Consider the following 20,438-nt stretch of genomic DNA (forward strand, 5'->3'; position numbering starts at 1 on the left):
AAAATAAAATATGGTATGTATTGATTTTTTGAGACTTGCTATTTTATTATGTATTTTATTATCAAGTCATCTATATGATTGTGCTATGCCTCATTTATTTTCATCGCTGAATAGCCTTCCATTGTGTGACTAACACAATTTGTCTGTTTTCCTGTCAATGGGCAGTTGGAACATTACCAGTTTTTTGTTATTACAAACAACTGCTGCTAAAGCATTCTTGAATGAGTTTCTCCTAGATATATGTTTAGGAATTAAATTGCTGGGTTGCTGGGTATATGAATGTACAATTCAAACTAAGATTTTCAAGCTGTTTTTTTCAGTGGTTGAACCAATAAACACTTCCCCCAATAATGTAAAAGAGATCCTGTTCTCTACATCCTCTACAACACTTGGTATTGTCAGACTTATTTTTTGCCATTCAGTTGGATGTAAAATGGGATCACATTTTGGTCTTGATTTTCATTTCACTGATTACCTATGAAGTATTTCTCCATATGTTTATTGGCTATATGAGTATCTTCTGTGAGATGCCATTCATGTGTTTTGCCTATTTTTCTGTTGTATTGTTTATTTTTATTTGATCTGTATAAGTTCTTTATATATCCTTGACAACAATTATTTGTTGCAAGTATCTCCTTTAAAGACAAAAATCAACTTGTTTTAGCCCATTTGCTTTTTTAAAAAATTTATTTATTTATTTATTTATTTTTGGCTGCGTTGGGTCTTTGTTGCTGCGCGTGGGCTTTCTCTAGTTGTGGCGAGCGGGGGCTACTCTCTTCGTTTTTGTGTGCGGGCTTTTCATTGTGGTGACTTCTCTTGTTGCAGAGCATGGGCTCTAGGCACGTGGGCTTCAGTAGTTGTGGCTCACGGGCTCAGTAGTTGTGGCTCACTGGCTTCAGTAGTTGCGGCGCACAGGCTCTAGAGCGCAGGCTCAGTAGTTGTGGCGCACAGGCTTAGTTGCTCTGTGGCATGTGGGATCTTCCCAGACCAGGGCTCAAACCCGTGTCCCCTGCATTGGCAGGCGGATTCTTAACCACTATGCCACCAGGGAAGCCCCCTGTCTGCTTTTTTATGACTATTCTGACTTTTAACTGACTTTTCAAAAGTTACTCAGCAGTGGAAATGGTTTAATCTTTTGCTGTTATTATTCATAATAGTTACCAAAAATATTAGAGCCCAGCCTAACTCATCTATCTTAAAATTTTTTCAAGGCAGGTAATTTGGCTACAAGGAAAGGGGCAACTAAGATAACTTAGTTAAGTAAGCAGTAACTTTTATTTATTCCAGGGGTCTGGGGAATAAAACAAAAACTGAAATGACAGGATAAGTAAGGATGACTCATACATACTATATAGCTTGGGAGGGTCACTGTTTTCTGGTTCATGTATCTCAGTGCTGTTAGACAAAAGCCAGTCAATCTACATATTTCCTACAACAGCCTTCCAACCAGTATTTATTAGGCTCTTCCTTTATAACTTTTTACACAGCCACTGCATTTACCATATTCAGACCAGGGAATAAGAACTTTACTCTGTACTCAGGAATCAAAGCACTAGTGTATGCAAGGACCAAAGAGTGGTCTGAAAAATGATTTGGTGGCAAAGTAATAGAGTGATGAGACCACTGTATACTGTTTATAAACAGTATTACAAAGGATGACTTTCTGTTAGGTGCAAGTTCTAAAGAACTGTTAAAGTTATTCCAGACATTGGGGAGTGAGAACTTGACTTGAGGGTTGTGATAATTTTTTTAAATTAGAAATTGTCAAGCTATATGAGCTTTACATTACATTGGGTTATATTTTCCTACCCATTTCTTCTCCTGTTAACCTTGTGGAAATGCTATTCAATTAAGTAAATAAGTACTAAAGTTTTTAACTACTTTTGGTAGCTGGTTTGATGGGCGTTACAATTTGAGATTAGAAGTTGAAAATGAAAAGGGTTGTGATTTATGCCCCAATATATAGTACAAATGAAATGATTATATATAGCAATTGCTTTTCTTTCCTTTCCCTAACCCTTCAATCTTCATTACCTCTGCTCATTTCTAGCTCGTTCTAAATCTTACATTTACACACACACTTACCTTTTGGTGCGATTCGACTTATATCCCCTACCACCAAGTGTATGTGGACAAGATCTCCTCATTACCATTTCATATTTCCATTTTAATATCTGACACCTACAGTCAGTGTTAGGATAGTATCTTTGTGTGCTGAGCCAACTGTTTCTAATTTCTAAATCCATATTCTCTCTTTCTCTTTGCTCTTGACAGAAGGCCACAACCCATGTACTCCTTATAGAAACAAGCACGTTGGAACATACCCTTTCTCAGGGATTGCGAGGGCTTGAGCCCTCACAGAATCTGAGCCTAGAATATATTTTTTATTCCATTAAGTCACGTGAAGCAGTTTTTGCTCCAATTGGGTAAAAAGTTAAATGAGAAATTATAAAAGTTTTTTTTTCTTTTCAGGCTTTTTATATTAATATGGGATATTGCTATAGCCCTAGCATGTAGGAATTATTACTCATCCTTTATACCTTTAAATATTTAATTTTTAATACTGACGCTGAAAATGCTTTAAACTGTCCTTTTCCTTCATAGGCATTTGGCACAAACCAAGAGGATTATGCAAGTTACATTATGAATGGTATCATCAAATGGGGTGATCCAGTTACTCGAGTTCTAGAAGATGGGGAGCTGCTGGTCCAACAGACTAAAAACAGTGACCGCACACCATTGGTTAGCGTCCTTCTGGAAGGTGAGAAAAAATGATGTGATAGCATCAAAAGCTGAAAAAAGAAAAAGAAGCACTTTTACAAAGCCATTTAGCACATTCCAGAAAAATGAATTATTTTCAGTTCTAAACCTGTTCATGATTTGAAAATAACAATCCATTCTGTGTTCCAGTATTGTCCACGAATTTAAATCTTCTTGGGTTAGAATGTTACTAATGAATGATAGCAACTAGTTTTCTTATAAGATTGTATCTAAATTTCTATGTTACTTAATAGACTCTATGATACCACATAATATTCAATTCAATTAAAAAAATATTCACTGAGTATTTACTATGTCTTAGGCATTGAACTGGTTGCTGGAGACACAAAGACATTCACAGAGTTGAGTCTGGTCATGAAAAAAGCCATGTAAACAAATACCTAACTACCATGTATGTGTGTAAGGGTATGTGAATGCAAGTCATTTTTCCCAGGGGTGGTCAAAGAAAGTGTTCAATTTAGATTTTGTAGGATCAGTTAGGATTTTACCAAGTAGACAAAAAAGGAAGGACATTCTACCAATTATTTTTTATAGTTATAATTAGTAGAACAACAGAAAAGTTCAGTGAGTCCACATGACAGGGGAATCCAGCCCCTTCCAAAGGGCTAGGGGTGGGGGCTCCCTGAGAGAAACACATTAAGCCAAGACCTAAAGAACGAGGAGAACCTGGGCGTGCATAGTAACTGCGGAAGATGTTCTAAACAGAGGGACCAGCGTGTGAAAAAGCCCTGGGCTGGAAGGAGACTGAACCAGAAAGGGAGATTGGCTAAGACATGAGACTGGAGAAGTAGACAGGAGCCAGTTCATGCAAAGCCTTGTAGACCATGTTAAGGATTTAGACTCTGTCCAGGGGGCAGTGGGGAGCCGTTTGTAGGATTTTAAGCAGTGAAGTGACATGATCAGATTTATATTTTCAAAACATCATGACTGCTTTGTGATAGAGAAAGGATTAGAGTGGCAAAAATACACAGGAAAGACCAATGGTGAGAAGCAGTTGCATTAGTTTTAATGAGAGCTGATTATGGTTTGAAGTACTGTAGTGGTAGGAGAGATGGAGTTATGTAGACCATTTTGAGAAATATTTAGGAGGGAGAATAAAAGAGACTTTATGATAATTATAATAATGATTAATTAATTATTAAGCATAATTAAGCTAACATTCTTTGAACTCTTAACTATTTGCCAGTCAGTCTACTAGCACTTTACATATACTTTCTCATTTAAACCCCACTTCAATCCTGTGGGGGCAGATGCTGCTGTTATCCCTATTTTGTAGATAAGGAAGCTGAAGCTTAGAAATAGTAAGTAGATTGAAAATGGGGAGAGATCAAACATGATCCCCAGGTTTCTGGTATTCACGGCTGGTAAATGCTATTGTTTACCAAGACTGGGAACGCTAGTGGAGAAGTACATTTCAGAAAGAAAGATCATGAGTTCAGTTTTGGACACATTAAGTTCATGGTTCCTATAGGATAATTGAATGGGAAATGTTGAGTAGCCCACTGGATATGTGGGTCTAGTGCTTAGAAGAGAGGTCTCGCTGGCAGTATACATTCATGAGTTGTCAGTATGTAGACTTGTTGAATCCATGGGAGTGGATGAAGTCACTTACAGAAAGGGTAGGTTGAGAAGAAATGGGGGGCCTAGGACTAATCTCTGAGGTGTGTCAACATTTAAGGACTAAGTAGAGCAGGAACAGTTGACAAAAGAGATTGAGCAAAAATAACCAGAGAGGTAAGAGGGGGGAAAAAGAGAATGTGCTGTCACAGAAGCCAAGAAAAGTATTTAAGGAAAGAAGAGAGGTATAGCTGATTCACTTTGCTGTACAGTAGAAACTAACACAACATTGTAAAGCAGCTATACTCCAATAAAAATTAATTATAAAAAAAAGAAAAATAAATAAAGAGGAGAGTTATTAGTTGTATCAAATATTCCTGAGAGGCCAACAGATAAAGTGTTGGATTTGGTGACGTGGAAGTCATTGGTGACCCTGATGGGAGCCTGTCCCATGTAATGGCAACGGAAGCCATAGCGTTTGTTTGAGGATGGATGGAAGGTGAAGAGTGAAGGCAGCTGGTGTAAATGATTATTTAGGGAGGTTCCATTTCGAAGGGAGAAGGCAGAGTAGTGAAGTCAAGAAAGAGGTTTTTTTTGTTTTGTTTATTAAACTGTCAGTAGACTAGAGTGTGTTTAAATGCCGTTGGTAAGGCTCCAGGCAAGAGGGAGGGGTGGAACATATTGGGGAGAGGGTACAGTCAATAATGTCAGGTTCCTTACAGATGTAGAGAACAAATGTATGGACACCAAGGGGGAAAGTGGTGTGTGTGTGTGTGTGTGTGTGTGTGTGTGTGTGTGATAAATTGGGAGGTTGGGATTGACATGTATACACTAATATGTATAAAATGGATAACTAATAAGAACCTGCTGTATAAAAAATAAAATTAAAAAAAATAATAATAATGTCAGGTTCCTGAGAAGATGGGAAAGAATGATTGGTCAGTTTATGGTTGGAAGAAGGGCACATCTTTTATTACACAGAAGGGAAGGAGGAGATGTCTAAATATAAGTAAGTTTGTAGCTTTGGTTGCTTTCATGAGAAGACCTGAGTCTTTAGTTTCCTAGCTCTTTAAGTCACGTTTGCTTCTAATAAGGCAGTTTTCCCTGCCCCTAATATCACCTCCTAAGAAGATTGTATTTTTTTGTCAGACAAATGATTTGATAGAACTAATAACATAGGTACTGATATGCATTTGAATGCATTCTCTTTCTTTTTAAAGAAGCAAAACGCTTGCATTTTGTATATTTAGCCAGAAGTTTGAAAGATTAAGGTTATGTGAGAAAGAAAGAAGTAATATATTTCAATATACTTTTGAGAAGTGCTAATCAGTTCATTAAATTTGGTTGCTAATAAATAAGAGAAAACATGTCTGCCATGAAATTGTGTCAGGAAATGTTAATGAGCAACTAGTTGAGGCCTCAGTACATTGTGGATAAAAGTTTAAACTTGTTTTATTCCTCTCTGCTTAGGTTGGCTTTTTTCCCCTGACTTGCTTGTATTGTTATGCAGGTCCTCCTCACAGTGGGAAGACTGCTTTGGCTGCAAAGATCGCAGAGGAATCCAACTTCCCCTTCATCAAGATCTGTTCTCCTGATAAGATGATTGGCTTTTCTGAGACAGCCAAGTGTCAGGCCATGAAGAAGGTATCAGGATTTTTACTTTCATTTTAATTTCCTATCTCTTAGATGTGTGTGCACGCGTGTGTGTGTGTGTGTACGTACACATGTACATATATATCTGTCCTTGTGTGTGTATATATATATGCCATGGCAGTTATGTTCTTCTCAAGTAGAATTAAATTATCAGCAGAATTTGGTGGGAAACAGCAACTGTTTTAGACATAGTATTTAACTTTGTAATGCATTTTTAGTAGAGTATCCTTATCTTCCAAATTATGCTTTGTTTAGTGTGTATTATGACTAATTTTCATTTCTTAAGTTTGTATTGTCTTGATTGAAAGATCACAGTTAAGATTGTTTGAGTAGAGTGGAGCAAATTCATTTAGGATTTTTTAAGTTCTTTCATCAATGTAAAAAGTCAGACTAGGGTCAATTAAATTGACTGTATAGTTTGGGAAAGAACAGAGGTGTATCATTGGAAAGATATTCTCAAAACCCCTACAGAAAGATGGTGGTATATTAGATAGTAATCAGTCTGCTTGGCAGACTTAGTGCAGTCCTTGTCTTTTTGCCTTTCTCCAAGTGCCATTTGTCACCTTCTTAATACAGCTGCTTTGAACCACTGGTGAAAGTTAGAACAACATAGAATCCTAGCACTGAAAGAACTCTAAGATCGTCTGGTTCATCGCTCTTACATTCAAGCAGGTACCATGTAAGGCATTTAGGATAGTAGGTGGTTGCTCATTAAAAACAGAAAACAAAAACAAAAAAAATCAGTGCTGAACACTCTTAATGCCTGTTTCACCTCACTTAATTTCTATTGATATTCTGATTTTGCATACTCCCAGACAGTGAAGAAGGATTATTTTTTATATATTTAGTTGAAGTGTTTATTTTACTTAAATCCTTTTTTTCATGCTTGATCTTTTATAAATAAGAACTTACTGTAAGTTAAAGAGATGTGAGAAAATCAGAATGAGGGGAAAGAATCTTGAGAATGGGCTTGCTGCCTAGTAAAGACAGCTCAGATGTTCTTTTACCTTGTTCTTAGGCCCTCACTTTATAAAGATGTAGGATAGAATTACCTTAGTTTTTCTTTAGGGAAGAGATTGAAGAGGAAAATACATTCTTTCAAAAGCAGACTCCAAAAAAATATAAGTTTGAGAAGTTAGTCTCATGTTTGTGCAGGTAGCAGAAAATCATTTGTGTAGATTGCTTGAAATGGATAGAGGAGGCGGAGCTTGGAACAGGATTCCACACCAAAACGTCAACGTAAATATATTCTGCGTAAGGTCTTTGAAGTTGAGTGTGAAAGCGAGGGAAATGTTGTAGATCAAGAACTTAAATATCATAGTCTGTTTATTCTGTGTCTGAAGTGAGACCTGTAGTATCTATCCTTCCCAGGAAAATCTGGACAGAATCACTAGGACCAGTAACCTCCCTAATGTAGGTAGGGGTTGCTTTTCTTTATTTTTTGGTCTTTTTCCCTTTAAAGGGAACCTTTAAACCACTTTTGTTGAAAATTTAAATAACCCTTGGAATTGGTGGCCATTGAACTTAGCATTTAATTGAACAACTGATTCTATTTTCCTAACTCCATCTATTCCTTATACTTGTTCAAAGTAGTCGTCTTCTGTGCATATGGTAAATTACTCCACTGCTTTCCACCAGCTGCCAGCTTCTACCTCACATGTACTCTGAGATGTGGGTGGATGGTCCTGGTTTTTTCTATAAAGTTTTTTTTTGAAGTATTTTAGGCTCCTGCACATCAAAGCTGCTTTGCAAGTGTGAGATATTATCATTTTTATTATTTCAGTCTCTTGCAAATTGACTTGAGGGGGGAAGGTAATATGTGCTGATTTTGGAGGCTTAAATGGTTAAATTAATGGCTTAATAACTTATGATTTAATCTTTAAATTGTTGAAGCCTTTCAAGGTAGGGTTTCAGATGAGTAGAAGGCTAAGGTGTATAAAAATAAGTGTCTATACAAGCTTACTTGAAATGGTTTGGATTCATGATTCACTGTCTGGATCATCCTTGTACCCTTAAAGTCACAAAAATCATTTCTGCTTCAACAGTATAATAAATTCATATTAAGACTTTTTGGGTTTTCCTTGGGGAAAAATATTATGCCTTGTGACTAAAGAACAGAACAGAGAAAAGAATGAAGCATAGGTGTCTTAGAAATATATTAGAAATACTGCAAAATCTTTCCCTGCAAATAGCTTTCACATTGTTGCCTAATGATAGATTGACAAAAGCCTGAGGGCTCAAACCCATCTAAAGGTGCTAAGTCTTCCAGTTTGCTTTTGAAAATGAAATATTAATGCCATTATTTAGTAATTCTAGTCTCCCTCCCACCATTGTTCTCTTCCCTTCTTTTTTTTTAATGTGAAGATGGAAAGATTTTTTTTTCAAAGCACAAATAATTTATAATTCTTTATCATTAGGGAGAAGACATTTCTTTCCTTTTAAGTGCTTCCCTCCCACCCCCAAAATGTAACTTTTCCCAATTTCAAAAATAATTTAGAAAATGCAGAAAAGGATACAGAAGAAAATAAAGCCCATATTTGTCCTTCTATTTTCTTCTCTACTCAGATACACATACACACACACATATATCTGGGATCACATTGGACATACTGTTTTAAACCTGGTTCTTTCACTTAATATGAAATTTTTTCATTGTCATTAAATTTATCTCAATATTATGTTAAATTAATAGCTGTATAATATCCATTTAAACATTGCTTTTTTGTTGAACATTTATGTTGTTTCCAGGTGTTTTCACAATTATAAACAATATTCTGTAGAACTCCCAATCACTGCCCCCATTTTCTTATTACATTTTTCTGAGAGTAGCATCCTGATTTACTGGCTGAGAATTTGGACTTAGGTTTCAAATAGACCTGAATTTGAATCCCAGCTCCACTGCTCTTACCAGCTCTTATAGTCACTTAACATACAAGCCTCTGTTTTCTCATCTACCAAATGAAGATAATATTAATAGCTGCCTCATTGGGTTGTTATGAGAATTAAATGAGATGGTGATTTATGTACGGTATCACGTAGTGCCTTGGGATATAATATGTGCTCAGTAAAGTATAGTGGTTGTTTTTACTTATTATTATTGCACATACATTTCTGGTTATTTCTTTAGGATAAATTCTCAGAATTGAGATTGCTAAGGTAAAAATATTAATGGTTTTCAAATTTTTATAAGTATTGCTATTAAAACTTATGTAAAAATACTAATGTTTATAAAGCCCACCTCTTAAGAAAGTTGTGCTAATTTACACTTGCAACCCCATCATATAAGAGTGTCAGTTTCCTTGGGCTCTTGCCCGAACTTGATGTTGTTAAAATATTTTTTGCAGAAACTAACATAACATTGTAAAACAATTATACTCCAATAAAGATGTTTAAAAATATATATATATTTTTTGCAAATTTGATAGGTAAAAGATTGGCATGAAAATCATTTATTCACCTACATTTTAATGACTAGATCCTCAGTTTTAAAGATTTTTCAAAATGTTTTGCAATGGCAATAGTTTGTGAAACTCAGAAATATTATAATACATTAATTTTTCTTAGAGAGAGGTGGTCTGAATACTTAAGTCATAGAATATCTTTATATACCATTTTATTACTTAAACCAAGAGATGAGTTTTTGTTAGTAGAGAGGGCCATTAGGCTTGCTTTAATGAGTATCTAAGATTTAATTGCAACTAAGGTATTCTTATTCACATACAGATGGTGCTAAAATATATGAAAGTAGTTTATTCTCAGTTAATTTAAAATTCACCTTATACTTAATCTGCTTAATAAATCCTTTCTCCATAGATAAACTCCTCAGTACTAGCAAAGTCTGTATGAAGTATTATCCTTACATTCTGGAGGGGATACTATGTGTTCCATTAAGATATTTGAAGTGTTCACAGATCTTTCTCTTCTCCCCCATTTTATTTTTGTTTCCCCAACTTTATTCTGTTTAAAAATGTTCATTCCTTTATCCATTTTTGCATCTATACTTAAAAAAAAACCCTATTTTACTGGTTCTATTAATGGCATTAAATGAACAAAAGAACAAAGCAGTAGAATTTGATTTTAACTAATTACCTAATGTTGGTGCTTTCCGAGTATACAATCAGTACAGAGGTGAAATAGAACAATCCGATGTGACTACATTGTTTGAACAAAATTAAGTAGAAAATTAGTGATTTATAAAACTATACCCATTAATAGCATAATATAGTCTTGTTTTTAAAAGGACTGAAAATTAATGGAAGAAATTTTCCTTTCCACTAGCTTTGCAAGAAAGAAATAATCTTCTTTGAATATCCTCCTGTAAATCCCACTGCAAATTGTAGTCTGCACAGAACAGAATCATGGTGCCTAATCCTCCTCTTTTCATGGTTTAGTCCATACAAAGAGCAGAGCTGGAAATTGGATCTTTTGACAGCAGTTACTAAGCAACAGAATTTGGATGTTTTTGGTTAACATCCTAATATATCATGTAGCTGATTTGTTGAAGATTGTGCGTGCATTAACTGAAAGAAGTGGACACCCCGGAAGTGACTACAGGTCCCTGTGCTGCTGGGGGACGAGCACTTGTTGTTTTTGTTTAATACACTCTGTCTTTTGACGTTTGTATCTGTTCGGCACACAAAGGAAGATGGTGTAGCTCTATAGTGGAATTTAACTTTCAGATCTTGTGACTTTTTATATTATTAAAAATACCCCACTCTGTCGCTCATGTCATGTGAAAATTTAAGAATTATTCCTGAAAAGCAGGGAGAACAAATAAGGGATTTTAAGGTCATTCCAGGAAGCTTGAGTGCTTTGCCAAAAGTTTAGGTCCACTTCCTGAGGCAGTTTCATTAGAAGACAACTAATGTTTGCTTGGTCTGCTCCCAAGTTATTTTTAGAAACTAGAGATTATTACTGATAGCACCAATTTGAATTTGCTCATTTACGTTTTTATGTGCTACCAAATATGATTAGAGTATTCTTTCAACTAATTGCTGACAGATTTACTACATTAGGGATTTTCTAAGTCATCAAATTCCTACTGTCATCAGATTTCTACTAATTAGGTACTTCATGCCAGCCACTTCAAAACTGAGATGAGCTCTTACAGCCCCCAAAGAACCTGAAAATTTGGCTTCACTTACCTCAGAGCGCTAAAGAGGTTATAGAAAAAGGAGGACAGAATCTACTTAGAACACGCTTTGCTGTGGTTTGTGATTCTGAAAGGCTGGGATTAACATGGAGCTAATGCTGGCGTGTTCCCATTTGTATTCGTGTAGACTCCAGCGTCTGCAGCTGCTGCCCCTCCCCTGCACACAGGTGGCTCCCAGCTTGTCTGAAGAGTCCAGGAGCGGGCTCTGTGCCTTGAGAGCTTGCTGTGTCCTTCAAGACCATAACAGACCTGCCCCTAAACCCTTGGCAGCAGGAGCCCCACACCTCCTCTCACAGGGCCTCCAGCATGCCTTTGCTGCAATCCCAGGCCCCACACATTCCATGTTGTCTCTCATGACGCACTACGCCTGCCTTTGCACGCAACAGTGGAGGCACCAGAGAGTTTAATGATGACAACCTCATTATGTCCACAGCTAGAGATAGACTATGGAACTCTGTTTTCTAGAGACGTTCTTCATCTTCTAGAATAGACCTCTCATTTTTTCCCTGTTGACTATTGACACTCTTTTCCATATTTTTCCTTTCTTCCGTTCTTCCATTCTGTTTCTTTAGCCTTCTCTTTCAGACTTCTCACCTGACTCTAAGAATACGTCTATTCTGCTAATTTTACCTGCTCTACGGGAAACTCCCTGATAGAACTAGGATGACCATACACTCCAATGTGCTGTGTGCAATCATGGTTTTTACCTGTTGTTCCAGCATGATTATTAACAACTCTCACCTTTCAAGTGTCCTGCTTTGCATGATAACTTCTATGATCCCCTTCTGATAACCTCTTCAGCAAGAAAAGACTTGAGCATCATACTTTCATCTTACTAAATGAAAGGATCAAAATTTAAGTTAATTTTTTAAAGAGTCTGTAAGATACCACTAGTAGCCCCAGCTTCAGCCCACCTGGCTAAATGTTGTTTGGACGTTTGGTCTGGAGCAGGCACTGTGTATTTGCTGTGTGCTGTTACTGACGGCAAGTTTGGCACTTTAGTTCTTCAATTCGAGCTGCAGCAGTTTGTACAATTTTACTTTTCTTTCATCTTTCCTTCTTGTACCTCTCCTACTTTTTGGGTTTATCTACCTAAAGTTATGGTAGAACTTCCCAGCTCAGTATGTAAATATCTCACTTAGATTTTAGTCTGACAGCTAATCGCATATATTTGCCAGTGGAATCTGAGTATCTCCTTATTTAGCATTGGGCCAGGAAGCCAAGAATGGAAGAGGCTGAGGAGACTAGGCAGAAACATGGATTCAGGGAAAGAGTGATGACCTTATATTACACTCGTGACTACATAAGGAAAAGAATGTGTGTGTAAGAAGTGAAAGGTGTGTGTGTGTATTTAAATTAAAACAGAGTTAACTGAAACTGGTCAGATTACAACTGGAATTTGTCATGGTTAGTATGTTGTTAAGAGAGTTTGCTGTGAGTACTCCTATCCCCGTGGTAGTAATTAGTACATTAAGAGCTGTCTGTAAAAAAAACTAAATTAAAGACTGCTCTAAAAAAAAAGACTGCTCTAGGTATTTTTCTTCTAAAATGTTATAGGTAACCCATGTGGTCAGCTGTGAAGTGATTTGTAATGCTTTGTGAATCACAGTATCTGAGATAAGTTAGTGAGACTGCATATAAATTTATCATCAGTTTAGACCCCAGCAGAGTCCTGAATAAGGTTCCTGTAGCCCTGTAAGCTTTAAGAAGGGAGAAGGGCTGATTCAGGGAAAGTGTAAAACTAATGCAAGTAGCCAGTCCATGATGTCTTGGGCCCCTGTGGCTTTAATCCACGATATTACAGCCTGTCAGACAGAATGATATGCTTGCATCAGAGCCCTTAGTAGAATTCTGAACAAATGTTTTAAAGAGCCAAGCATTTTTTTCAGTGACTTCTTAAAATCACCGGAGTTTGCAGGATACCACATTGGCTGCTGTATGGTCCAGTTTTCAAAAAAGAGCAAAGAACCACAGTGGAACTGCTTCTAAACTTTTCCATTGTCTCTTCCATTTCTCTTCTGCTTCATCTCTCACCCACCACTCCCCATACACACAGCACCAACGCTGACACCTCTTCATTTTAATTCTTATTGACTGTATGTTAGTTCCTGCAGTGCTCCTAAATTTTCTCATCTCTGTGCCTCGTAATAATCAGTACACTCTGCTTAGAACACTTTCTTTCCTGTTTTTTACTGCACTGTTCATCCTTCAGGTCTCAGCTTAAATGTCACTTCCTAAATTTAGGAGACCATCGTTGACTCCATAAGCTCTTACCAGTAACAATAGGCTAAGTTATGCTGCGATAATGAACAACGCTGAAAATCTCAGGGGCTTAACACAACAAAGTTTATTTCTTGCCCACATTACATGTCCATCATGACTCAGAGGGGAAGCTCTGCCATAGTTTCTCAGAGATTCAAGCTAATAGGTAATAGAGACTCCATCTCACATGCGATTCCATGATAGCCAAGGCAGGATAAAGGATGTATGATGAATCAAGCAGTGGCTCTTAAAGCTCCTTTCAGAAAGTGATACACTCTGTACTCACATTTTACTACCCAAAGCAAACCCCATAATCATCCCTAACTTAAGAGGGGGTAAGGAAGTACAATCCTACCATGTGCCAGAGAGAGAACCAGGATGTGTAGGGTATCCCCAAGGACTACCACCGCTCCCGTGCTGTATACCAGCACATCTGGTATTTCCTCTAACATCGTGATGCCATGCTTTATTATAGTTACATGTGACCTTACTCATTACTCTTTCCATTGCCTTCATTAGTGCTTGACACATAATAGGAATTCAAAAATATTTGTTGAATGAATGAATAGAACAACATTCCAAGATTCCGTCCTGAGCTCTTTATTCTTCTAGTTCTACCATTTCTCCTTGAAGATCACATGCCTCTCTCATGGTTTCAGCAGTCATTGCCCTGAGGGTGATGTCCATACCCTGACTTCAATCTTACATCTCCAACTACTTACTTGGTATTTCTACTTGAATTTAATGCATAAATTTAAATTTATTCCTTCAGTAAATATTTATTGATTACTTTCTGATAAGGCATTATATGAAGTGATGTGGATACAGAGATAAATACAATAGTACTTGCCTTCACAGGGCTTAAAATCTAGTGTAATATAGGGAAGAATACAATGAATCCGTTAATATATACACAATATACAAAATGCTATACCAAAGGAGAAGAGAAACAAGTGACTTACAGCAAGATGGAATTAGAACTTGTGTTGTTTCAACCATTGAATCCATTGAGCAAATATTATTACTAAATACTCTTCTATGCTGGGTACTGAGGATAACATGAATAAAGTTCTTTTTCCACCTCACAGTCCAGTGAGGAGACAGGTAGCTAAGGACGAAAGGGTAGGTGAGATTTTGATACAATGTGGAAGGGTGACTGAGGGGTATGGGGGATGGTGCAAAGGAAAGCAACAGAGGCATTCTTTTCATGCATGCATACAGCAAACATTTATTAGGCACCAGTGAGGCATCAGACCCTGAAAACATAATACTGAGGAAGACAATTCCTACCTTAAAGAATATACAAAAAAAAGAAAAAAAAAAATATATATATATACAGTATGTTGGGGAGGAACTTACCATCTAGATTGTCAACATGAGTTATTATTTTGCTTTTGTTTTTTTTGTTTTTGCATCTGTGAGGGCGACTTTTGAGCATAGAAAAGACCATGTGTAGCTAATTTGAGGTCTAAAAAATTAAAATTCAACATATTAAAATTATATAATTTAAAATCCAGTTTTTCAACACAAAAGAAAACTTAAACTTTAAAAAGGTCCACCCCTGGGATTTCCCTGGTGGCGCAGTGGTTAAGAATCCGCCTGTCAATGCAGGGGACACAGGTTCGATCCCTGGCCCAGGAAGATCCCACATGCCGGGGAGCAACTAAGCCCGTGTTCCACAACTACTGAGCCTGCGCTCTAGAGCCTGCGTGCCACAACTACTGAAGCCCACGAGCCTAGAGCCCGTGCTGTGCAACAAGAGAAGCCACAACGAGAAACCTGCGCAACGCAATGAAGAGTTAGCCCCCCTGCTCGCTGCATCTAGAGAAAGCCCACGCGCAGCAACGCAGACCCAATACAGCCAAAAATAAAAACAAATAATTAAAATAAATAAATACATAATAAATAAAAATAAATTAAGTCCACTTCTTTTATTCTATTTGTAAGTCTAGTAAAAGGTAGTTCAAAAAGAGACTTTTATAACAAATTTCTTTAAATATTTTAAACAATATTTACACATTTAAAATATTTTATTTTCTCTTTTTTTTTTTTGCGGTATGCGTGCCTCTCACTGTTGTGGCCTCTCCCGTTGTGGCAGAGCACAGGCTCAGTGGCCATGGCTCACGGGCCCAGCCACTCTGCGGCATGTGGGATCTTCCCGGACCGGGGCAGGAACCCGTGTCCCCTGCATCGGCAGGCGGACTCTCAACTACTGCGCCACCAGGGAAGCCCTATTTTCTCTTTGATGTACTTCAGTTGTTTAACAAACAAAACATTCTAAATTTCAAAGTAAATCTATAAGTACATTTACTTAGTAATAAATTAAAACTAATAATATAACTATGGTGAATCTCAGATTACCATTACCATTTGGAGGGCTATTAAAGTTATATTTTACCTTCCAACATAAAAGTTTATCAAAATTAATTATTCAACTGCATATTTTAAATTGAACTAGCAAGGCTAATCTGTTAATCTAACATGGTAAGTTAATTGTTACAGAAGTTTAAAGACCAACTATTCACAGATTGTCTTTATACTTAATATGAAAAAGATTAATATTTTAGGTTTAATTTACTTTATTTCTATACCTAATTCTTAATCTTCTATAGTTTAAAGATACCCAGTAAGGAATATTGTGCTACTACAAACAAACTTGGGAGAGGCGTGGTTACCATCTTGGTGCACTGAGGTTACTTATCAATCAGATTAGGCTGGGATACAGGAATTAATTCTTACAGATGACACCAGTGGGATTCACTGAGCCCCAGTTATGGTCACTGGAATAGGAATGCCCAACATTTACAAAAAGGCTGGTCTCAAGGCCTTGAGCACTTACATTAAATTTATACATAAATTAATTCTTCTGTCTGGCTTGAAATTGCTACATCCTTGCCAGCATATAACAGCTTCCTTCACTGTTTGCTTAATTTGCATTTCTTTGGTTATCTTAAGATAATGTTCTGTTATCTTTTGTCTAGTTCTAACATGCATCTATCTGATCCTTTATACCAGCTTTAATTCTTTTGTAAACACTTTGGTTGCTGTGGTCTGATTTGAGTTGACAGAATTCTCTGCTTTCTGTGTTATTCCTGTTTGACAGGCCACAATTCTTATAGATAATAAAATGATATTCAGTTCTACCCTGCACATCCCTGTGGCTCCATCTAGCTCTTGAGTCATAACACTGAAGTCATGCTTCTGACATAGATAGGAGAGACCATTATGATAAACTTGATGGATTTGTCAGTTGATTAATTCCAGCTGTTCCTCAGCACGCCCCAATGTGACACATCCAGCTCTTAGAGCTGAAAGCAGCATTACCCTGCCCTTGCTCAGCCATGATCCAGCTGTGACATCTTGGGCAAGTCATTTAACTGCTTTGGGCCTCAGTTTCCTCCCTTTTAAATTGTAAGAACTCTTGGGCTTCCCTGGTGGGGCAGTGGTTAAGAATCCGCCTGCCAGTGCAGGGGACCCAGGTTCTATCCCTGATCCAGGAAGATCCCACATGCCGCAGAGCAACTAAGCCCGTGCGCCACAACTACTGAGACTGCACTCTAGAGCCCCCGAGCCACAACTACTGAAGCCTGCGTGCCTAGAGCCCGTGCTCCACAGCAACAAAAGTCATCTCAGTGAGAAGCCCACACACCTCAACGAAGAGTAGCCCCTGCTCACCACAGCTAGAGAAAGCCCACACACAGCAATGAAGACCCAACACAGCCAAAAATAAATAATTAATTAATTAATTAATTTTTTAAAATTGTAAGAACTCTTCAAGTTCTGAAGCTCTATTAAATTCTAGTTTTGTGTAGTCAGAAATATTGGGTGTTTTACTGTGTTTTGTTTGAGCATTGGTCCAGAATTAGCTAAATTTTGTCTTCTTGGAAATTGTCATAATTATGGAGGGCAGTGAGATAATAAATGGTTTTGCTTTCTTCTAGATCTTTGATGATGCATATAAATCCCAGCTCAGTTGTGTGGTTGTGGATGACATTGAGAGACTGCTTGGTGAGTCATAACTTTTGACATCGTACTATCCTTGCCACATTACAGCTAATGTCTCACAAATTACAAGAGAAAATACAGGTGTTTATAATCTATAGGGCAATAGAAATACCTTTCTTTGTCTAATAAGGAAATATAACACTATCGCTTATATCTGAAGGCAACAATGGTATTCATGTTAGATATGCCTTATGACCGTAGCTACATTATAAACTGCTTTCCTATGAGGGCCCATGTCTCATATTATTTTGTATCTTTCACAGAGTTCCCTGCCCATAATAAATGATCAGTAATTTTCGTTGATGGATATATTTGCTGTATACTATTTCTGAGCTGCCTGTAGCTTAGGGATTCCATTTGTGAACTTTGACAGAACTAAGGAAAGAAGGGTTTAGGGCTGGAGTGAAATCTACAGGTTAGCTACTATAGCACTTGGGGCAGAAGTTGTAATCTCTTTGTACATCAGTTTCTGCTCACATAAAAAAGAGACTATATTCTCTTCCTTACTTATCCCACAGGGTAATTGTAAAGACAAAAATGAGATAATATTGTGAAAGTTGAAAACATTCTGAAAGTTAAAAGTGCTCTACAGTAATTTTTTAAAATACCTATTAAACATCTCCTATGTTTAAGTGCACTCCTACAGAATACAAAGATGAATAAAACAGCCCCTGTACTCAGCTCATAAGATGTATGCTACAAATAAATGCCAGAACAGTGTTATTACTCTTACATTTTATTTCATTGCAAAAAAATAGATAAATCTGGAATAAATTCATTGTAACAATGGCTCAGGATGCTATAATAAACTTGATTGAAATTGAACCTACCTGGTAACTTAATAAATATCTGAAAATACTGCCAACACCTGGTTAACTAACCCCTTCTTCATTAAGGGGTCCATAATGGTGTAGTAATGATTTCACGTTAACTGTTCTACTACATTTTTCCCATGATTTTCAGACTTGCGTTACGTCCTCTATTCTTTATTTTCCTGTTTCCTAAGGCAATGTTTATTACAAAGCAGAGCAGGTATATCTATGAGGTCTTCTTAAATCAATAGTTTTATCTAGTGACCTGGGTTTTGGGTCTGCTATTTTTGATACACTTCAGCTCAGTTTCTGGGATTATTTCTTTAAAAGCTTTTAGGCACATACTCATAGCTCTGTGTAAAGTCCTTTATCTAAACACAATTGAGATGTGTGGTCATAGCAACAGTACTATGTCAGGAATGTGTGCCCTCTGAGTATATTTTCACTTGTATGAATAGTTATTATCCATACTTATTTGTTCATTTATTCAGTAAGCATTTGCTGAGCCTTTACCACTGTGCTAGAATTATTAGGGTTTCAGAAAAATAAGTAGTAAGATGCTGTCATTATGACATACATTGGCAAAAATTAATACAAAGTAGAATGTGCCATGTGTTCTGGATATTCAGAAAGGGGAGGATCACTTTTGACTTCAGAGGGCTGATGCCTGAAGGCAGCTCTGAGCACAGGGCAAGGGTGCATGTGCAACATGCAGAGAAAGCAAAGGGGGTGGCATTAGTGTCGAATCTTGAAGGATGGGTAGAAGTTTTAACAGGTAGAAAGTTATTTGAGAAGTTCACTGTTCTTCACCATCTGTGGACCAATCTTAGTGGCTTTACCATCATTTCACTTGTATTGAAGTACCTTACTTACATTATTATTACTTGCCATTTCCCCCTCTACCCATTTTCTAGTATCATGTTTTGTTGCCTGTGTACTCACTGTATTACCATGGTTTGCAGTAACTTCTGCAATGTTTAGTAAATACTTAGTAAATGTTTAGTAAATACTCCTGGGGATTTTTTTTTCCTCTTTTAAAAAAAAAAAACAAAACTGTCTCTGAATATCAGGCAGAGATGTCTACATGAACTCAAAATGGATATTTAGACGCTTTTAAAAAATTTTACAGATAAGAGTTCTTATGTACTATTTTAAGCATTTAAGTTATTGTAGATATTTTGTCTTGTTATCGTTAGTTGCATGACTGTTATTTAGGACTGTGTTTACTCTTTTTTTTTGGAATTTTATTTTATCTTATTTTTATACAGCAGGTTCTTATTGATTATCAATTTTATACATATTGGTGTATATATGTCAATCCCAATCTCCCAGTTCATCCCACCACCACCCCCCAGGACTCTTTATGCAGAAAAATCAGAATGTTTGGAATATGTGCATATGTATATCGAATCCCTAAACGTAACAATGTTTCTCTTTCAGATTATGTCCCTATTGGCCCTCGATTTTCTAATCTGGTATTACAGGCTCTTCTTGTGTTACTGAAAAAGGCGCCTCCTCAGGTAAAAATAATATAAGGAACATTTTCACAGAGTTTCTCCAGTAAATTATACAACGGTGCACTCTCTAAATAAGCAGATTATCATAAACATATAAAATTTTCTTGTTGAAGAGATTTTGAAAGGTTGTCTGGTCTGGCCTTCTGCCTTAAGGTAAATGATTTTCTTAATCACTTTTCTTAATCAGAGAAATTTTCTGTTCTTTTTCTGAAGATCTCAAAATCCCAGTTTCAGTTAGTATTCTGTGTTGCTTTATAACTTCACCACCATATTACACATCCCTACTTCCCTCCGTTTCCCATGAGAGATATTAATACATGATAGTAATGTAGAAGGGATTAAACCCATGTTCCCATTTGTTTTGTTTTTCATTTCATAAGTTTTCCTAAGAATTTGTATTTGGGGTAATTTACATCCTGTAGGGAGTTTTGTTTTGTTTTTAGTTTTTACGGATGAGCTTGAGTTATTTTTCTTGTGTAATGTGGCAGTTTTGAAGAGTGAGTTTATGGCCAGAACCTTGGTTCATGTGGTTATAGTTTTTACTCATGTGGCTGTTGGAGACTGGTGATTTTGATAGGTTAACACATTTAAACTAACCTATGAGGGTTGGTTAAATATGTTAATTATGTAGAGGCTGCGCATGTTTGGCTATGACATAAGACATGAATTCTCTTGGTTGATTCTGCATGTTGTAACCTT

At 36.8% G+C, this 20,438-nt stretch overlaps 1 protein-coding gene across 3 annotated transcripts in view; it reads left to right on the top strand.

Moving 5' to 3' along the window:
• Positions 1-20,438, top strand: part of NSF (N-ethylmaleimide sensitive factor, vesicle fusing ATPase) — a 158,373-nt gene that overhangs the window by 110,478 nt on the left and 27,457 nt on the right. For all 3 annotated transcript variants that reach the window (XM_065897813.1, XM_065897815.1, XM_065897814.1), the window contains exons 14-17: positions 2,605-2,761; positions 5,849-5,982; positions 17,347-17,413; positions 19,663-19,742. In XM_065897813.1, the coding sequence (XP_065753885.1) occupies positions 2,605-2,761; positions 5,849-5,982; positions 17,347-17,413; positions 19,663-19,742 (438 nt within the window). The remainder of the gene's footprint in view (positions 1-2,604; positions 2,762-5,848; positions 5,983-17,346; positions 17,414-19,662; positions 19,743-20,438) is intronic.

Source organism: Phocoena phocoena, chromosome 19 (genome assembly GCF_963924675.1).
Source record: "Phocoena phocoena chromosome 19, mPhoPho1.1, whole genome shotgun sequence".
Taxonomy (NCBI): Eukaryota; Metazoa; Chordata; class Mammalia; order Artiodactyla; family Phocoenidae; genus Phocoena; species Phocoena phocoena.